Source organism: Mus pahari, chromosome 8, assembly GCF_900095145.1.
Source record: "Mus pahari chromosome 8, PAHARI_EIJ_v1.1, whole genome shotgun sequence".
NCBI lineage: Eukaryota > Metazoa > Chordata > Mammalia > Rodentia > Muridae > Mus > Mus pahari.
The window spans coordinates 57758983-57777687 of record NC_034597.1 but is presented as its reverse complement, the minus strand read 5'-3'; the positions used below and the strand labels follow the sequence as shown (position 1 = coordinate 57777687).

Genomic DNA, 18705 nt, shown 5'->3' with positions numbered 1-18705 from the left:
TCTCTGCCTCTCTGCCTCTCTGCCTCTCTGCCTCTCTGCCTCTCTGCCTCTCTGCCTCTCTGCCTCTCTGCCTCTCTGCCTCTCTGCCTCTCTGCCTCTGCCATTTGGTCCATATAGCTGTTTCTACTTTCCTCATGAATCAATAAGGGCCGTGGGATGTTTTCACTGATGGGTGACTTGGTACAAGCTCCAGAAGAAATTGCTCAATGACTACTCAGTCAGCCTGTCCCAAGAGGCAATGTCTTCCAGACCAATCCTGTGATTTCTGGCCCTCTGCTCTTTGGAGCTTTCTGGAACTCAATTTGACCACTTGCTATTAATTTTTGAGAGCCTGCCCTCTCCTGGATACTTGGAGAAGCTGCCTTTTGTTTACTACTAGTAGTAGCAGCAGCCACAGCATTTTGATATTTTGAGACGTGGTCTCATGTAGCCCAGGCTGGCCTGGAACTCACTGTATGGCTCACCATGGAGCTTTTGATCCCCCTGCCTCCACCTTCTGGGTGCTGAGAGTACAGCTGTGTCCCACCAGGCCCTATTGAGAAAGGCATCCAGAATTTCTTCAGAATTTGCTTTGCCTTGTTTTCTGAGGAGACCCTGAAGGTGGTGACTGAAGTCGTGGTCCTTTATCATCCAGACACACCCTTAAGATGGCTGGGTGTTCAGCTTCGGCACTGAACACCTTTCCTGGTACTACTGTTTCAGTGTAGCACAGGCATAGTGAGTTCAGTGTCTGAACATGGGGACTGTGGCACTACGGCAGCTAGTTTTGTGTATTTTCCTGGTCATTCAGCACTCATGTGATAATAAGGAGTTAGTTATGGCAAACAGTCACATGACTTTAGATTACTGTGGCCTTCCTGGTCCAAAATGTAAAATATTCATGGCAGAGGGAGGGTGTCAGCCCCTGGACAAACCATAGCTGGGGTGGAATCGTGAGCAGCTCTCCAGCAGCACCCGTGCTCTCTTCCAAGCCTCTGGTCATCCTTGAAGGGTGGGGCTGACACGTGCTTGTGTGGCATGCACTTTCACTCGGGCCTGGTGCCTCAGGGACCGGAGCCTTTTTTGTTGCTTCTGTTAACTTTTGAGTCTGCCCAGAAAGGGAAGCAGTTCAGTCAGTTCTGTTCCAGAACCTTCCGTGCATGAATCCAGCTGTGCCCACACCGTGCTTCTCAGGGTTGCTCAGCCATCCTTCAAAGTCGTTGGGGAATTCCACTGTCTTAAAGCGCTAACAAGATCAGCAGAGAACTCTAGCCTTCTAGAGCGCTGGGGAGGCTCTTGCCACCCAGTTGGGATTTCCAAACATCCTCAGGGTACAGCCTGGGCAAGCAGCTTTCATCTTCTATTTTCCTCTGAAGCTCAGAGCTTCAGAACGAAGCTTGGTGACTGGCCTTCTAACTTCAGGCTCCAAAGCTCCATGTTAATGTTTGACCGACTCATCTTTCCTCTCGGAGGTTATTTAGTAGAGGAAATTCTTGTGGTTTGTATTAGTTGCGACTTAGTTCAGGTAGAACCTGGAGCCTGACCCTCAGCATAGGCGCAGGTAATAAAAAACAGGTATTCTCAAACAATCAAGAAGCAAACAGTGGGAGGCTGTATTAGGGTTCATTCCTGGGATTAATAACATGGTTCAGGATCAGACCCTGGTTGTGGGGCTTTGGCCACGGGACTTACCATCACTAATCTGTGTCCCGCTTACAAGGGGGAGCTAGTGATAGTTACTCTTCTCACAGAGGGATGCTTGTATTTAAATGAGATGTTATGTTCAGTAACCAGTCATCCTTGCCATTGAGGGATGAAGTGTGATGGTTTAACCTGGAGTGTGTTCAGTATGCCAAGCCAAGGCAAAGACGTCCATATGTTTTTCTTGTGTGAGGCTTCAGGCCTCAGTGCCAGGAGCAAAAAGTGGTCTTGACCTCCAGTGTCTGTCCTTGGAGGGAAGATGAGGCGGGAGCAGAAAGTCACAGAGTACAGAGCCTGTGAGGCTCAGGCTGTGAAGGACTCAGAACAGGATTTATAATCTCAGTAAATATTGGCCAGACCTTCTCTCCATGTGCATTCAATCTCCTTACCCACCCACAGACCCTCTGATCCTATGTCTAAGGTGGGAGACATTAGGGCAAATAGAGAAATGGAGTGGATATAAGACTATGGGCTAAGATGCCTGTGAGGATTATAGCCGCATACCAGCTAGACCCAGCACAATGGTAGTCTGGCTCTTCTAAGTGATCCATGAATACCATTGTTCTGTGCCATGCAACAGCACACCACTTTACCAACCTCACTGTGCAGAGAGAGAAATGAAACACAGCCAAGGCTGGAAGACACTAGCCAGATTTTAATTTTTTTCTGGACTTTCTTATTTTCTCTTTTATTTCTATGCATTACTGGGATTTGAACCTAGGGCCTTACACATGCTAGACCAATGTTCTTTCTTTGCACTCTATCCTGGTATTTCATCTTACTTTGTATTTTGGAACAAGGTTTCTATATTGCCCAGGCTGGCCATGAACTTGTGATTCTCCTGCCTCAGCACCCTGAGTAGCAAGGACTACAGGCCTGTGCCATTGAGTCCTGGCTTGGGTTTTAATCTTAAGAAGAATTTAGACAGTGGTTGCTTTGGTGAGCTCATGCCACAGAAGAGAAATTAAAATGCAGAGACTGAACATGTTGTTCCCAATCATCCAGCTTGTGGGAAGAAACAGGCACGATTCCAGACACCTACCATCTGTTTGTCCTGTGTGTCCAGAGAGGGTCCGTCTCCCTCCACCCTTTCTTAGGCTGCTGTTTGTTCATGCAAGTAGCCCTGTGTGGTTACAGATGCCTTCCTGAGGGAATACTGACCTATGGGCAGTACCTGCTGATATTACCCAGAGACTCTCCTTCCCCACCCTTAAAACCAAGAGACAGCCACATTCAAACAGCCATGGCTAATGAAGGATACTAAATCCAAATCCAGGATAAGACTTCTGTTGACCTACAAGTCAATAGGATGCTGAACATCATGAAAATCTCATAGTCACGTCATATATGAAGATTACTTCACCTTGGGGATGAGGCCATAGGGTTAAACTAATTGAACACATAGTAATCTTGAACTAGACTTGAGATTGAGGGTGGCAGGTGTGTTGGGCTGTGAATGTCATAAACTCCCAGCAGAGCCCATTAGTCAGAGAAACAGCCCATTGAAGGATGGGGCGGGGACAGGCAGACAGAGATGGATTTATTTCAAGCCATTGGCTCACGTGGTATTGCAGCTGGAGTATGAAATCTTTAGGGAAGGCCAGCAGGCTGGAGACTAGATGGGAGACGATGGTGCCACTGACATCTGAAGGCTGTGTGGAGACAGAAGCACTTCCTAGTCACTGCTCCCATTTGAACAGCATGTGCCCAGAGGCTGGGAATTCAGATTGCATTGTAATTCACCTTGGTTGAATAAGATCCTGGGTTTTATTTTCAGCCACCTGTGCTCTGCGGCTGTACCCCATACACTAGCTCTTTCAGAGCACACAGAAGACTGGTGTCTGAGCTGGAAATGTGAATCCCTAAATTCATTCTTTCCGGCCATTTTGTCTAGCACCATTAAAGGCAATCAACCAATGTCATTCTGTCTGCTTATTTGATTTTTAGGAGTGGCCTATGGCATCAAATACAACACCCAGAGCCTTGCCTCATAGAAATATTTGACTCAGGGCTCCCAGAGGCGTTTTGTGTATTTCATTACATCATTGTGGTGTAGACTACAAATGTTTTCTTTACTATAAGAAGAATCATTAGTACTCATGAATTACCTCATACTAGAAAATCAAATCTAGAAACTTCAGAAAATGTATCCTGAATATTTTGTTTCTTATCCCATGAGATGGTATATGTCTATGATCCCAGCACAGGAATAGGGATTCATATCATGAGAAGTCTGATCATGAGACTATGAGGGATAATTCTAAGGCTAAATTAAAAGAGGCATAAAGGTAGGATTTAGTTTAAGGCTAGGCTGGGCTATATATTAAAATGATCTTGACTCAGCAAACAAACAAAACAAAACCCAAACAAAAACAGGACTGGGGAGATAGAGTTGTCAAACAAGCACAGGGACCTGAATTTGTCTCCCAGAATCCACATAAAGAAAGTTGTATATGGAGGTTCATGCCTATAATCAAAGTGTTGGGGAGGCAATCTCTGGGCTCACTGGCTAGCCAGTCTAGCCTACTTAGATCCAGGTTAATGAGATACACTGTCTGCTATATGTGCAACTCCCTACCCCATGTGCATTGTGTACACATAGATGCACGCTTGCATGCTCATCCATATATGCGTACATATTCTCTCTCTCTCTCTCTCTCTCTCTCTCTCTCTCTCTCTCTCTCNCTCTCTCTCTCTCTCTCTCTCTCTCTCTCTCTCTCTCTCTCTCACACACACACACACACACACACACACACACACACACACACACACAGTTTGTTGCTATAGAATGGAACCATCCTTGCTTTAAAGCCTCATTGCATAGATCTTAGGTGGTTGGGATTGTGGCCTGAGCGCACTTTAAGAGAATGACACACTGATGCGGGTCTGTCTGTCTCATTTCCCTGGGCTTCTGTGGCTGTGCATTGAGTTCCCTTCATGTGATTTTTTTCATTGTTCTTGCTTGGGATTTGTCCTGCTTCTTGATCACGGGAAATGACAGACTGTCGGAGCCTGAAATTGTCAAACATTTCCAAACCCCAGCTTGCAGTTATTCTTCATGAATGTGCTCAGCCCCGGGGCTGGTTGTGAGTAAACACTAGCCTCATATTCCTGCCCGTCCCCTACATTCTTGGCCTGACTGGTGTGTCTGCCAGAGTCTGGCTTGGGGTCACAGCCTTCAGTTTAGACTTTCCCTGGAGAATAGACTCATGAAATTACAACAGCCGCCAAGAAAGCATCAGTAGTGTGTTTAGAGAGGCATAAAAAGGCCAATTAGGCCATTCGTGGTTTATTATTATTAGTGGTAATGATTGCTGGCACACGGCAGCTCACTGGTGTCTGTAGTCTGACTGAGCTCTGCAAGCCAGCCCATGGCTCCTCCCAGCACAGGGGTTAGAGGGAAGGAGCCTATGGCAAGGCACTAAGCCACTGAGATGAGTGTGTGGGGTGTGTGTGTGTGGGGGGGCGGGGGGAATATAGAGATACTAGTGTCTGAACCACACTCCTCTGAAAATGGAGGTTTTGAACACAATAGATCCTTTTCTAATTTGTGGAGCTAAAAAAAAAAAAAAAAAAAAAAAAAAAAAAAAAAAAAAAGAAATAAAAGCTTGTAAGGACCTCTGACTTCTTCAGGAGGTTTAATTGGAGCAAAGCAGGAGCTGGAGACATTGCTCAGCCGTTAAGAATTCTTGCTTTTGCAGAAGACCAGACGGAGTTCAGTTCCTAGCACCCACATTGGATTCCTCACAATCACTTGTAGCTCCTCGGGGATCTAGCATTCTCTTCTAGCCTCTGCTGGCTACCCACACTCATGTCTCCATATTCACACACACACACACACACGCACACGCACACGCACACGCACACACACACACATGCACACACACAGAAATAAAAAGTTTTAGAGTTCTGTGAATAGAGCAAAACAAGTAGGAAGCCACAGTTTGAGACACCCTCACTCTTCCCAGGTCTCTGCATGGCTCCAGCATGGGTTGACCAGGAGTCCTTACTCTGCCATGGTCTAAGGAAGGAAGGTCCCCAGTGATCCTGGAAGCTCTGACCCATCCTGGGGTTTCCAGAGACTGAAGGCTTTTGCTACCGTAGCAGAGGGCAGGGAACCCAGCCCCTGTCAGGCAGTCCGGTCTTAGATGAAGCCCATCTGTTTCTCGTACCAACCTCCTCCAGTCAGATTTCCAAAGCCAGGATGGAGCTGCAGACTCAGTGACAGGATGGAGGATGGTACATTTCAGGGCATTCTGGGAATGCAGGTTTCCCAGGCAGCTGAGCTATTGATTCTCCCTCTTCTGAATTTTTTTATGGTAACAAAGCCTGTATACCCTGGGGGCTGCAGGTGCCATGTGCTAAGGCGGGCAGTGGGCAGCAGGACTCTTAGGCCAGGCCGGATCGGGAGTTAGATGTTATTAGATCTGTTGGAAGTTCCTGCAAGAGCCCCTGCTGCCCCCGCTCTGCCACTGCATCTCAGATGGGCCTGAGGAACTGCTAACAGCTGACCTTAGCTTTCTGAGGTCTTTTTCCATTTGGAGGTACGTCATGCCCAGTGAGCTTGTACAAGCTTCTACTGGGAGAACTTCCAGTAGGTCAGGAATGCTGGGTTCCTCTCCTGGCACTGTTTTTTAGGGGTTTCCTTCTGGGCATGCTTGCCCCCCAGTTCTAGCAGCCTTCACTCCTGCCTGGAGACTGTTACGGGGGATGGATGGGAGGCAGCTGTGGCTGTGGCGTTCCAACACCCTCTCACTGAACAGCCACTTCTTTGTGACATTCCTGAGGCAGGAGGGGGCAGCTCCCTGGAGCCAGTTTTGAGTGTCTGGGCAAAGAGGGTGTTGTGGAATAGTATCCAGTGATAAGCCTTTGCAAGGACTGTGGAGAGGAAGGGAGACACATTCCTGGCTGAGAAGTGTTTGGCCTTGAGGGCCGTATGTTTGGAGAAGGGAGATGCGCTTGCCTGGGTGACAGGAGGAGAGGCAGATGGATTTGGATAACCTGAGAGAAAGGTCCAGCTCTCTGCTCTTTAATTAGTTGAATGTTAAGAGCACTGAGTGGGCTTTGCACACGTTCGTTAAGTGCCTACTGTGTACAGGCACAAAAGTGATCATTAGATGTGTTGAGTGCCTATTGTGTGCAGGCAGAGAACTGATTATTGTGTCACCATCAAGAGTAAAAAAGTTCAAAAGCGGGTGATCGTTTGGGTGTAGAATGTAATGCCCAGGGATGCCGTGATGTCTGGACCATTAAAAGGGAGGCTGAGAGGCCAGACCTGGTGGCACACTTCTGTAATCTCAGCTCTCTGGAGTCTGGGGAGGAGGACAAGAAGTTCAAGGTCATCCTCAGCTACACACATAGTTCAAGGCCAGCCTCAGCTAAATCAAAAAGAAGAGCTTGGCTTTGGATCAGGAGAGATATAGGTGTTCAGGGGCTGGATAGTTTTTCATTTGTTTTAAACCTGGAAGACATGACATAAGAGGTTCTTAGATGGGGTTGTGTGGAGGAGGATGGTATGTGGAGAGTGTTCTGTAAAGAAAGTCCCGCCATGTCACAGAGCGTGGCTGGGGAGCTGAGGAAACAAGCACAAACTGGAAGTCTGCTGGAATGAGCTAGGGGAAGGGAGGAGGCGTGGTCAAGGGAAGAAGTCACACAGGGACTGACATCCACCGGTGTAAGTGGGCGCAGCTGTCTGGCCCACTCTGAATGGACAGAGAAGATACCATTTGGACTTCAGGGGAGCTGGCATTTTCTCTTGGACACTGTGTAGAGTCATCCTGAGCTTCTAGAGCTTCTGAAACTCCAGTGGCCTACGCATAGATTCTCATGAGTCAGCTGTCACTCTGACTGATGCTGTTGAGGTCAACTTAGGCATCTGGGCATCTCTGGAAGATCCTGGCACTGCTCTCTGATACCTTGGCTTTGTGACTTTATTTGTGATTTCTGTTCCCTATCTAGAATTAGACATGATAATGGGCAGGGGCTTCAGGTATGAGCAGGGAGGTCAACGTCTGCATAGGAAGGTTATATCCACTCCTCATCCAAGCAGAAGATTCTGGATGGTTCTGAGGCTTGAGTGTTGGAGGAAACCACCTGAGTTGGAGATCATGGTGTGTAACATGTATTGTGTTTAGGACTGCCTCAGGAGAGGGGGTGGAGTCCACAGAACAGGGCATCTCAGTACACACTAGCTGGGTGGCCTTGGCGGCCGAGGGTTCTAGACTTCGGTCCTCGGTGTTGTCACCTGTGAGGTGAGGCCGTCTCCCCGAGAAGGGAGTGCTGAGAGCAATCTACAGTGCCGAGCATATAGTAATGCCTGCTAAAAGTGGTCTCTTGTTCTTAGTGTGTCGGACTGAGCCACCTGTGGTCTCTTTCTCAGGAACTGTGGTGTATGGTGAGCCCATCACGGCTAGCCTGGGGACTGATGGCTCTCATTACTGGAGCAAGAACTGGGCCAAGGCTGCGGCCTTCGTCACCTCCCCACCCTTGAGCCCCGACCCAACCACTCCAGACTTTCTCAACTCGTTGCTGTCCTGGTGAGTAGTGTTGACTCGCTCACATCCACACGCTAGAGCTCCTCAGAGCAGAATGAGTCCGTAGGTGATGACATGGTGGAGCCTGGGAACAGGCTTAAACATAGACCCTTATTGGCCAAAGTTAGGGTCACTAAGTAAGAACAAGGAATCAATCTGTCGCCATCTTGGGTGGGACTTCCCCCGATATCAACCTGGACCACTCTGACCAGCCAGCTGAAGGGAGGGTCTAAGTGAGCGCCAGTATGGTGGGCAAGACGTCATCTGTGAAATGTCTCACAGACGGAGGTAGGCGGCCCTGCAAGGAAGCCTCATGCCATGTGTTTCCTTCCAGTGGTGACCTCCAGGTCACTGGCAGTGCCCACTGCACCTTCAACACTGCCCAGAAGGCTGTGGGGAAGGACAATTTCACCTTGATTCCCGAGGGCACCAATGGCACGGAGGAGCGGATGTCTGTCATTTGGGATAAAGCTGTGGTAAGGACTGATGGCCTTCCTCGTGGCTGGCTCAGGCATGTCCTTGTCTCTGTGGGGGTGGGGCTAATGTTGGCCAGTTGAGAACATTCTAGAAACTAGAACTTGGAAGATATTATTTCTCCTGTATGGAAATCCAAGATCCCTAAAAACGCATTCCCTTCTAAAGTTTCCTGCATCAAGGAGGAAATGGCTTCCCTGGTCCCCTTCTGACCTTCCCAGTTCTCAACTCCATTTTCTGAGAGTGTGGCTGAGGGCTTCCAGGTGTGGCAGTCAGACCCACCATGGGCTCTGCTCGACGTGTTTTGGATAGATACTAACCTTGTGGATTTGGAAGTTTTTTTCCCTTTAATGTTTGAAAATACAGTAACAGGTTTTCTGATTCTTAATGAATTCTTACATTTTGTGAGTGAAAATCACCTTGTGTCAGAGGAAAGCCGCAGCGAATGGATAGTATCTTCAGGCTTTGCCGTCACTTGTGTGCACAGCAGGTCAGCATGCAGGTGACATTAGCATCACACACAGCGTCACAGCCTGTCAAAAACAATTCCTAACATCTCATGCATCATGCTTAAATCCACAGGAGGAACAGGAGACTCATTTTTATCTCTATCCCCCTCATAACCCTCGCCCCTGGAGACAGGGTCTCACTGTGTGGCTTGGGTTGGCCTGAAACTAGCCATGTAGATTAGGCTGGCCTTGAACTCACAGAGATCCATCTGCCTCTGCCTTCCCAGTGCTGGGATTAAAGGCGTGGCCACCACACCCATGGAAAACCTTGTTTTCTCCTAACACCACCAGTCATTTATCTCTAATTCTTTGACTGGACATTTGTGATGTTCCTAATTTTTCTTTTAAGTGAGATGCATATCCATATAGACATATCCTTGGGTATATCTTTAATTATGTTTGCAGGAGAAGTTTCTGTAAGTAACATTGGCAGGTCGAGGGGAATCTGTTAAAGACTGTGAATACATAGTTAACATTCCTAATGCAATGATTACATCTGACACGGTGTATGGCACTCCTCGCCGGGTTTTAGGAGTAGAATCCCCAAAACATTATTGAGTTGGTGAATTTTGTCTTTGTTATTCGGCATTCAGTTTCTTTGGTTGCTGATTGGAATGAATTTTTTAATATGCTTTTTCGGCCATTTAAATTTTTTTTTCTTCCTTGTAGTGCACACTCACATCCTTGGTCTCCTATGTTTAGAATGGAAAGATTTCAGGAAATGATTGACCCTTACCTTGGAAAGCCAGATGCTGGGTTGAGACTTATTGACTAGAAGCCCAGACCTATTGGGAACTTTATTGAAAGGGAAATCCCAGTATGCATTGCATGTCAACATGTGATCCTTTATTGCTGGACCTTTATTGCTGGTCAGTTTTCTGACCCCACCCATGTGTGTGTATGCATGTGTGCGTGTGTGTGTGTGTGTGTGTGTGTGTGTATGTATGTGTGTGTGTGTGTACATGCTCTGCCCCGCAGGTCACTGGGAAGATGGACGAGAACCAGTTTGTGGCTGTGACCAGCACCAACGCAGCTAAAGTCTTCAACCTTTACCCACGGAAAGGTCGCATCTCAGTGGGATCTGATGCTGACTTGGTCATCTGGGACCCTGACAGTGTGAAGACCATCTCTGCCAAGACGCACAACAGTGTAAGGCTTGCCTCTCATGAGTAGACATGTATGCTGCAGGCACCAAGAGACAGGGCCTGTCCAGGGATTCAGGAAACCTCAATCAGATAGGAGTAAAGTTTCCCTAGGATGTATTGCTAACTTGTAGTGTCCCAAGCGTCAGAATGACCCTATCACTTTCCTTATTGAGATCCACAAGACTAAAACTCTCGGGCACGTTTCAGAGGCATAGCCTCTGTCCTTATACTTTCAGGGTCCCTAGAATGGAGGTTTTTTCCTTGGATTGGGATCCCTTTGAGGGTTGAATGGCCCTTTGACAGGAGTCACATCAAATATCCTGCATGTCAGATATTTTATTGTGATTCATAACAATAGCAAAACTACAGTTATGAAGTAGCAATGAAAATGATTTTATGGTTGGGGGTCACCACAACGTATTAAAGGGTCACAGCACTAAGAAGGTTGAGAGCCACTGGCCCAGAGTGATTTTAGGTCCTCAGAAACTTCTAGAAGTCACTCACCACTGCATTGTCATGGTTTGAGCAGCACCTTGCGTGGCATGCTTACTGCAAGGGACCCAGCTAGTGCAGCCAAGTGTCTGCTTCCAAGGCAGCCATTGGGCACTGCCATTTCCTGTCAGTCCTCTCTCAGGAGCGATTGGCCGCTATCTATGCTCCTTGTCCTAAATGAAGAAGAAATAATCCAGGTGAGTGCGTCACAGTTTAGGAACTACAGAATTTGGGGAAGCGCGTGGTCACAGCGCTTGCAGATGTTAGTATCTGTTGGTCGGTTAGAACGCTGGCATTTCAGCTGGCATTTCAGCTGAGAACCAGGGATTTGGGTGTTCTGGGAGCTTGTAGATTCAGTGAGCCTAGAGCGGGGCTATCAGACACCCCGCGGCTCCTCCCAATCTAAAATCCTCTCTCTTGGACAGAAGGTTTTTGGGTGGGGCATGCTGGGTTCAGGGCCAGCTTCTTTGGTACCTGTGGGTGCCTTCATGGTGGGTACTTCGTGGGGAGGGAGACTGCTGGACCCCATATTTATAGCTGGTTTTGCCCTGCTGGTTCAGCACAGCCTTAGTGCCAAGCCTTCTTAAATTTATATTATCCATCTTGGGCTCCTCAGTGACGCCCTCAGGGCTGACCTTTCTGTGCGTATGCATATTATTTCATAATCCTCCTCTTCATCTGACCTTCTCACTAAAGGGTCTGGTGTGATTATCCCAAGTGAGAAGATAAATAACCTAGAGGTGCAGAGAGCTTAAGTGGCCCGTCTAACGTTACATAGTGATCTTGCGGTCGAGCCAGAATTAGAAGCCTTAATTTTTCAACATTCTTCCCTACCAGACTGCGTATGCATGTGCAGGGTGGGGTGGGGAAAGTACTGTCCCTCTTCTGTAATGTCCCCTCCCCAAAAGGGCTGCCATGGCTTTTTAAACACACAGGTGACCGGGCTGTTATGTGGCATTGGGACCTCCCTGCCTGGATGGATGAGAGAGCGGGTGTATGTGTGTGTGTGTGTGTGTGTGAAGGTTTAGGAAGACAGTTGCAGCTCACATGACATTTTTATATCACTGTGTTCCGGGCAGTATCCCGTGCATCCCTACCAAACGCCTCAGTGTCTCCCCCTGCCGTCGGGGCTGGGGTTAAGCATGCCTGTGTGACACTGCCCATCTGGCGAAGTACAAACATGGTTCTAGGTTCTGGCTTCTGTGTGGAACATCCAACGTATCCACACCCGATTGCTAATCCTCCCTTTGGATTTTCCAGGATTCCAACTTGCTTTGTAATTTTTGGAAACTCATGTGGGTGCAGTTAAAATGTCCGTGCTTCGTGGTGGTGCAGCCTCCCAGCTCAGCGAGCGGCAGGAGCTCTGAGATCCCATTTTGAGCAGAGGTGTTCAATCTGTGGATCTCCACCCCTTTGTAGGGGTCAAATGACCCTTTCACGGGGGTTGCATATCTGCTATACTACATATAAGATACTTACATTACAATTCATAGCTAGCAGAATTACAGTTAGGACGCAGCAATGAGAATAGTTATTAAGTTATTATTAAGTTATTATTAACCTTAGGACGGTTGAGAAGCACTGACTTAGAGTTGAGGTGCTGCTTCCCTCTGTGTTTTAAGGGAGAGGGGGACATCGGTCCAAAAGTCTTACCACCAGCTCCTTCCTAGGCCACTAGCCCCAGTTTGTGTATTATCCAAGGCCTCGGGTACCAGGGGCCAGTGCTCATGCAAGGTGCAGGGATCAGCCAGCAGTGGACAGCGGACCACGTGCTTTTGTGACCTGTATTCTTTCATAGGTTAGGGATGTTGGAGAAGTGTCTAAGGTCAGTCCATTGATGGATGGCAGGCCTGGAATGAAAGGGACCCAAGGTCAGGGCTGTATTTGGAGATGGATCGTTAGTGAGGAAGTGATAGGGAAGACGTAGGCTTCACCATGATCTTAAAGGATGCTCTCACCCCTTCCCAAGGTCATTTCGGAGGAGACAGGATCCCCTCACCCAAGGTTCTTTTAGTGTCGGTGCCACCGCATGTATCTTGGGAGGGTGGCACCGAGGAACCGTGAGTTCTCAGGCAGGCTTTAAGTGACATGGTCCACTGTTATTGAGCGCCCATCTTTTGCCATGTCCAAGGCAAATCCTATTGTGAGATACGTGATGAAGGATAACACCTCAGCTGAGGTCTTTAGTTGGGAACCGGGTTAAAAGAAAAGGCAGAGCTGGCATGTTCTTCATATGGGATCAGGGAGATGGAGATCTGTCCTTGGGGAGGTCGTGTAAAAGATCCCACTATGCCTCTGCTTCAATATTTTTGAGTTCGAGACCAGCTTGGCCTACAGAGTGAGTTCCAGGACAGCCAGGGCTACACAGAAAAACTCTGTCTCAAAACAAAGCAAAACAAAAGGATGGCCATGGGGGAGAAGGTCTCTCCTGAGACTCTGAACTGGAAACTGGCACCCATACAGTCTTTAGGTTTAAATTCCCACTGCCTGGGAGGGCCTCACAGCTTTGAGCTGAAAAGGCTGTGTGGGGTACCTCAGAGGTAGGTGTGTCCCAGGTACCCCAGTCCTTGGGTACCCCCTGGAGGATCTGGCTCCCCCTGGCTATTATGCTTACATAGTCAGCTCTGGTTGGTGGCAGATGTGAGACGTGATGGCCCCCAGCGTCTTGGGATTTTCATGAGGAGCCACTTGCCTGCAGCCATGTCTCTCTACTTCTGTTTACGGCAACCTCCATGTTTCTCTGTGGAGTCTCTGAGCTGTGCTGACAGCTGTACTGGCACCGCCCGGGCAGCACTCCTTTTCCACATGGGAATGCATGCTGCTCTGCCACTGTGCCCTTTCTCTGTCCCCTCCCTCCCCCAGTCGCTGCACAGAGCAGAGATGACCTGTGACCCGGGTGTTGGTGTGGCTCTGCCCTCTCACAGAACCTCAAGGGCAGTGATTCTCAATGTTCCGAATGTTGTGGTGACTCCCCCAACCATCAAATTATTTTGGTTGCTGCTTCACAGCTGTATTTTTGCTACTGTTTTGCTATATCTGTTTTTTTCTCATAGTCCTAGGTTACCCCTGTGGAAGGGTCATCCTATCCCCACGGGTTGAGAACCTCTGTTCTAGTTCCCCCTCCATTGGCCTGTGTTTTCCCAGAAACCCCTGCTCTGTGCCACATGTTACCCATTTGTTAGCCATTTGTTCCCGAAGACAGTCATGTGGAGAGAGCCGTAGGCGTTCAGCCTGAGCTGAGCCAGCATTAGGGACACCACTCCGACTTACGGACCTTTCTGTGTCAGAAAGCCTCTTGTCGCTTCCGACTGACAGACAGGCAAACCACCTGTTTCCCGAGAGGGTGTGCCAAATTGCCTGTTTTCACTCTCAGTGACATGAGCCCCCCAAACAAGGGTGGGCCGTTTAGGAAACTAAACCTCAATCCTGTCACGGGCTTGTTGTCTTTTATGTGCCACCAGTCCACACAGTTGGGGACGTTTGGTTTAACCACAGGATGCTTAAGTCCGTGAGAAAATGGCCTCATTTCGCAATTTAGTTTGGACCCTGTTCAGAGGCGAGCCTTGGGAGTTCAGTCTGCACAGGGGAGAGTTGGTGGAAATGGGAAGACACTCCACCCCACCCCACCCCATTAGTGTTTCTCTTTTCCCTTCTTTTTATAGAATTGTGGATTGAATCCTGTGCATTCTAAGAGTTCAACCACTAAGTTCTAACACAGAGATACACATCTCCACTCTGAGCTACATCTTCGCTCCGTTAAATCCCCCAGACTGGCCTTGAACACACTCTGTAGCTCAGGCAGGGCCTTGACCTGAGATCTTACTGCCCCAGAATCCTGGGTGTAGAGGTCTGCCTCACAAGACCCACCCGGAATGATTTTCTTTATATTTATAAAATATTTACACACACACACACTTGTTATTCTCTTCAGCTATTGGCCCCTCAGATTTGGAGATGTGGGTGAGATGAGTTCATATTGTAGGCAGAGAAAGCAAGTGCCCCTGGGGTGGCCAGCAAGGACAGTCTTCTTCTCTGGGGGTTGTCAGTAAACTCCGTTCCCTTGAGTCCAGGGGCCGGGATTGCTCTCACGATGGCTCGTCTCTTCCCCTCAGGCTCTTGAGTACAACATCTTTGAAGGCATGGAGTGTCGTGGCTCCCCACTGGTGGTCATCAGCCAGGGCAAGATTGTCCTGGAGGACGGCACACTTCATGTCACTGAAGGTTCAGGACGCTACATTCCCCGGAAGCCCTTCCCTGACTTTGTGTACAAACGCATCAAAGCAAGGAGCCGGGTGAGTGGTCTTGCAAACTTTTAGACATCGTGGGTTGGTCTCTACTCGGCAGATATCCACTAAGCACCATGAGTCAGAATACTGAGATGGGGGGGAGGCACAGAAGGATAAAGGAACCCTGATGTTTTCATCCTGAAGCTTAACCTGCTGCTGGATGAGCCAGGATGGCCGGAGCTTTGATGCTGAGTGTGGGCTAAGGACCCAGAGGAGGGAAGCACTGCTCTAGCATCGTGGAGGAGGTGATAGGGAAGATGGACAGTTGGGCTTTGAAGGCTGAGCAGGAGTTCCTCAAGCCAAAGGATGGAGATAAAGGTACTAGAAGGTGGAATATGACCTGTGGAAGATGTACAGTGTGTTCAGGGGCGTGGTGAGCAGCGCATGGCTGGTGGTCAGGAACTGTGAGGTGAAGGGGCGGAGCTTTAAGGGAATTAAGAGAGGAGTGGTATTGGGAAGGCAGTTTTGCCTTGAAAATGACACGAGACCCTCTTCGCAGTCGGATTGGGGGCTTCTTGGAGGGTTCAAAGGTGATGTTGACATGGTGGGGGGGAGTTCTAAGAAACCAGTTGAGTAAGTCATAGGGGAATCACCTTGGGAGAGCTTTTGGCTTAGAACTTTGGGGGCCGGTTGCACATCTGTCTCTGTTGTACCTGTCCATAATGGGGGCCGTCTCCCCACACATCGTAGGCCTGTCTCCGCTACCGTTCCATCACACTGAGAAGGTTCAGAGAAGATGTCCTCTGTGAATGTGACATGGGCTGTGGGGTGATTGTGTGTTTCAGTTGGCTGAGCTGAGAGGGGTCCCTCGTGGCCTGTATGATGGACCCGTGTGCGAGGTATCTGTGACGCCCAAGACGGTGACTCCAGCCTCGTCAGCTAAGACATCCCCTGCCAAGCAACAGGCACCACCTGTTCGGAACCTGCACCAGTCTGGATTCAGCTTGTCTGGTAAGGCCGGGGGGTGGCCCGTTCCGGAGAGGTTCAGCAAGCTCTGCGGAGCCAGCCGGAGGCTTTCGGCTCCACTAATGCGGACACCGAAAGACTGTAAATGGCAGCTGGGTTTCAGTATCTTCAGATTGGTTTTTGTGCCATGTGACGCTGAGACACCCACCCTGCAAGTTAAGGGCCATTTCCTGACCTGTTATGTCCGTTGTTCAAGAGAGTGGAACCGGGAGTTTCAGCAGTCTCGCCTTGCTCAGGCCTTCTGTGTGATGAGTCACAGCAGGGTTCCCCGTGGGGTGGCTGTGACATCCACTGCTACACCCTCAGTGGAGGAAAAGTAGATTTTTGTCTTGGAAACATCCTGCCCCTCTCTCTCTTGGCCCATGACAGAGCCTTTCCTCTCTCCCAGCGCCCTGAGCTTAGACAGATATGCAAAGTCCTGCGGCCTGCGAACGGCCATACTTTCTTTTTCTTGTCCCATCTTCTGGATTTTAGAAAGTACCCTCTGTGCCCTGATGAACGAGGGTGTTTTGGTTTGGGAGACAGGCCCTTAAGCCCTATCATCCTAAAGTATGAGATCAGTCACAGTGCATATTCCCGTATCATTCACATAGGCAGCACAGGTTGCCAGTCTATTGTATAAAAGAAATGATTGGGACTGGAAGCTAGTTTGCCTCTTTAAAAATTGGAAAAATATGTAGAAAATGAAATGCTGTGACTAAGACTCGAGTCCAAGCACAAAGTGTGGGCAGGGACAAATGGCTCAGCAGTTAAGAATGAACTCTCATCTTGTTGGGGACCCAAGATTGTTCCTAGCACCCATGTATGGTGGCTTACAACCATTTAGAACTCTAGCTCTAGGGGATCCTGCGCCCTCTTATGGCCTCCTCGGCACCGCACTTAAGTGTATAGTTTCCCCTCCCCCACGTACACAGATACACACATAATTAAAAGTAAAATTAATAGCTTCTCGGCCTTTTGGCTAAGATCAAGTGTAAAAGTAAAATTAAAATCTTAAAAATCAAAATGCAATGCTTCTATGTTTCATATTCATATAACGCAGTCCTGAAAGGGATTTGAGACAGTATTTTTAGTACATCAAGTTCCACTACAGTTAGTCCATCAGGTCAAGGGTGGAATTTTCCACTGGTCACATCCTGTCAATCCTCAAATAGGTGTAGAGTTTAGAGCAGTCTGGGTTTGGGAGCTTCAGATCTGGGTTCTTTACCTGAACCATCCATTCCTCCTGAGTGAGAGGTATGGGTCAAAAGAGCCATATTCCCTAGTACCTTGCATCGAGTCCATACTTCCCCAGGGAGAGATTGCTTGCACAGAATCTGACCTGTAGGCTGCAGGCAGGCCCTCCTACTTCCTGTAGTTAGTGAGGTTTGGAGAAAGGGGTCGTGTGTGCTTGGGTCAGATTTTTTCCCCCCCAGGAGTGTTCCTGGGCATACCGCAGGAGTCTGATATTACTTCCGGAGACCCTCACCCTCGTTTCTTGTCTCTTCCCTCTTCTCTAGGTGCTCAGATTGATGACAACATTCCCCGCCGCACTACCCAGCGCATCGTGGCGCCCCCTGGTGGCCGTGCCAACATCACCAGTCTGGGCTAAAGCCCTTAGGCCTGCAGGCCACGTGGGGATGGGGGACGGGACACCTGAGGACATTCTGAGACTTCCTTCCTTCCATTTTTTTTTTTTTTTTTTTTTTAAAGAGCCTGTGATAGTTGCTGTGGGCAGCCAGTTCCTGGGGCTTCCTCTTGGGCCCCCTGCACTCGGTCTCCCTTGGAGTTTCTGAATTCGCTCACCCAAGTCCCTACACAGTCATGAACACCACACCCAAGCCTAGCCACCCACCCCACACGGAGCTGCATCCAACATGCAGACATGCGCCACCAAGCAGATCCCAGCAAGGGTGCCCCTGTCACATCCTTGGCCGTGCAGTCAGCACCTTCCTGTCACGGGGAAGATTTAGTGAATTGCCCTGAGCTGCCTTCTTTTCTTTTTAAAAATTTTTAAATAAGGTTTTCTTTGTGGGACTGGGGAGGGGTGGGGAGGGTGGGAGAGTTGTTTTTTTTTTTTTTTTTTTTAAATACTAAATTGAAAGCCTGATTCAATATTAATCCTCGGGTCTTGAACTGGACATCCTAATGATGCAATTATCTAACCATTAAGCTGATTCCGAGGCTGGCAGGCTACTGCCGCCCCTCTGGAAGGGTTCCATGTGTCTGCATCCCCATCCCTTACTCTTCGGGTCAGCTGTTAAGAAGAGGCGGGTTTTCTTCATTGGCCTAGATTTTGCGGCAGATTAGACCTTTTGAAGATTCTCTACCATTTTCCTACGTCTCCTGTCCTGGCTTTTTCTTCTGCACTCTTGGAGAGATTCAAATGTTGGTCTCCTAGTCTGTGTTTCTTCCAGACAATACTTTTTTTTTTTTTTTTCTTCTTGACTCTTTGTCTGCTCTTAAAGCCAGGCAACCCAGTTTGGTCTCAGGCTTAGCCTGAGCAGATCCTAGTTTTGCCCCCACCACCAGAGTTTTGTGCTATCCTGGTTTCTGTTAAGATTGGTGCTATCCGATTCCCATCAGTAGGAGGTGGCTGGGCTTGAGGCTTGCCAGACACAGGGATGGCCCGGATTATGTC

General features: G+C 48.7%; 1 protein-coding gene across 2 annotated transcripts in view; it reads left to right on the top strand.

The window, feature by feature from the left end:
* The window catches only part of Dpysl2 (dihydropyrimidinase like 2), a 100531-nt gene extending 82428 nt beyond the window's left edge, over positions 1 to 18103 (top strand). For both annotated transcript variants that reach the window (XM_021204181.2, XM_021204182.2), the window contains exons 9-14: positions 8060 to 8216; positions 8548 to 8689; positions 10175 to 10345; positions 14946 to 15125; positions 15905 to 16070; positions 17585 to 18103. In XM_021204181.2, coding sequence (XP_021059840.1) covers positions 8060 to 8216; positions 8548 to 8689; positions 10175 to 10345; positions 14946 to 15125; positions 15905 to 16070; positions 17585 to 17676 — 908 coding nt within the window. In that variant the 3' untranslated portion in view covers positions 17677 to 18103. The remainder of the gene's footprint in view (positions 1 to 8059; positions 8217 to 8547; positions 8690 to 10174; positions 10346 to 14945; positions 15126 to 15904; positions 16071 to 17584) is intronic.
* Positions 18104 to 18705: the final 602 nt, after the last annotated feature.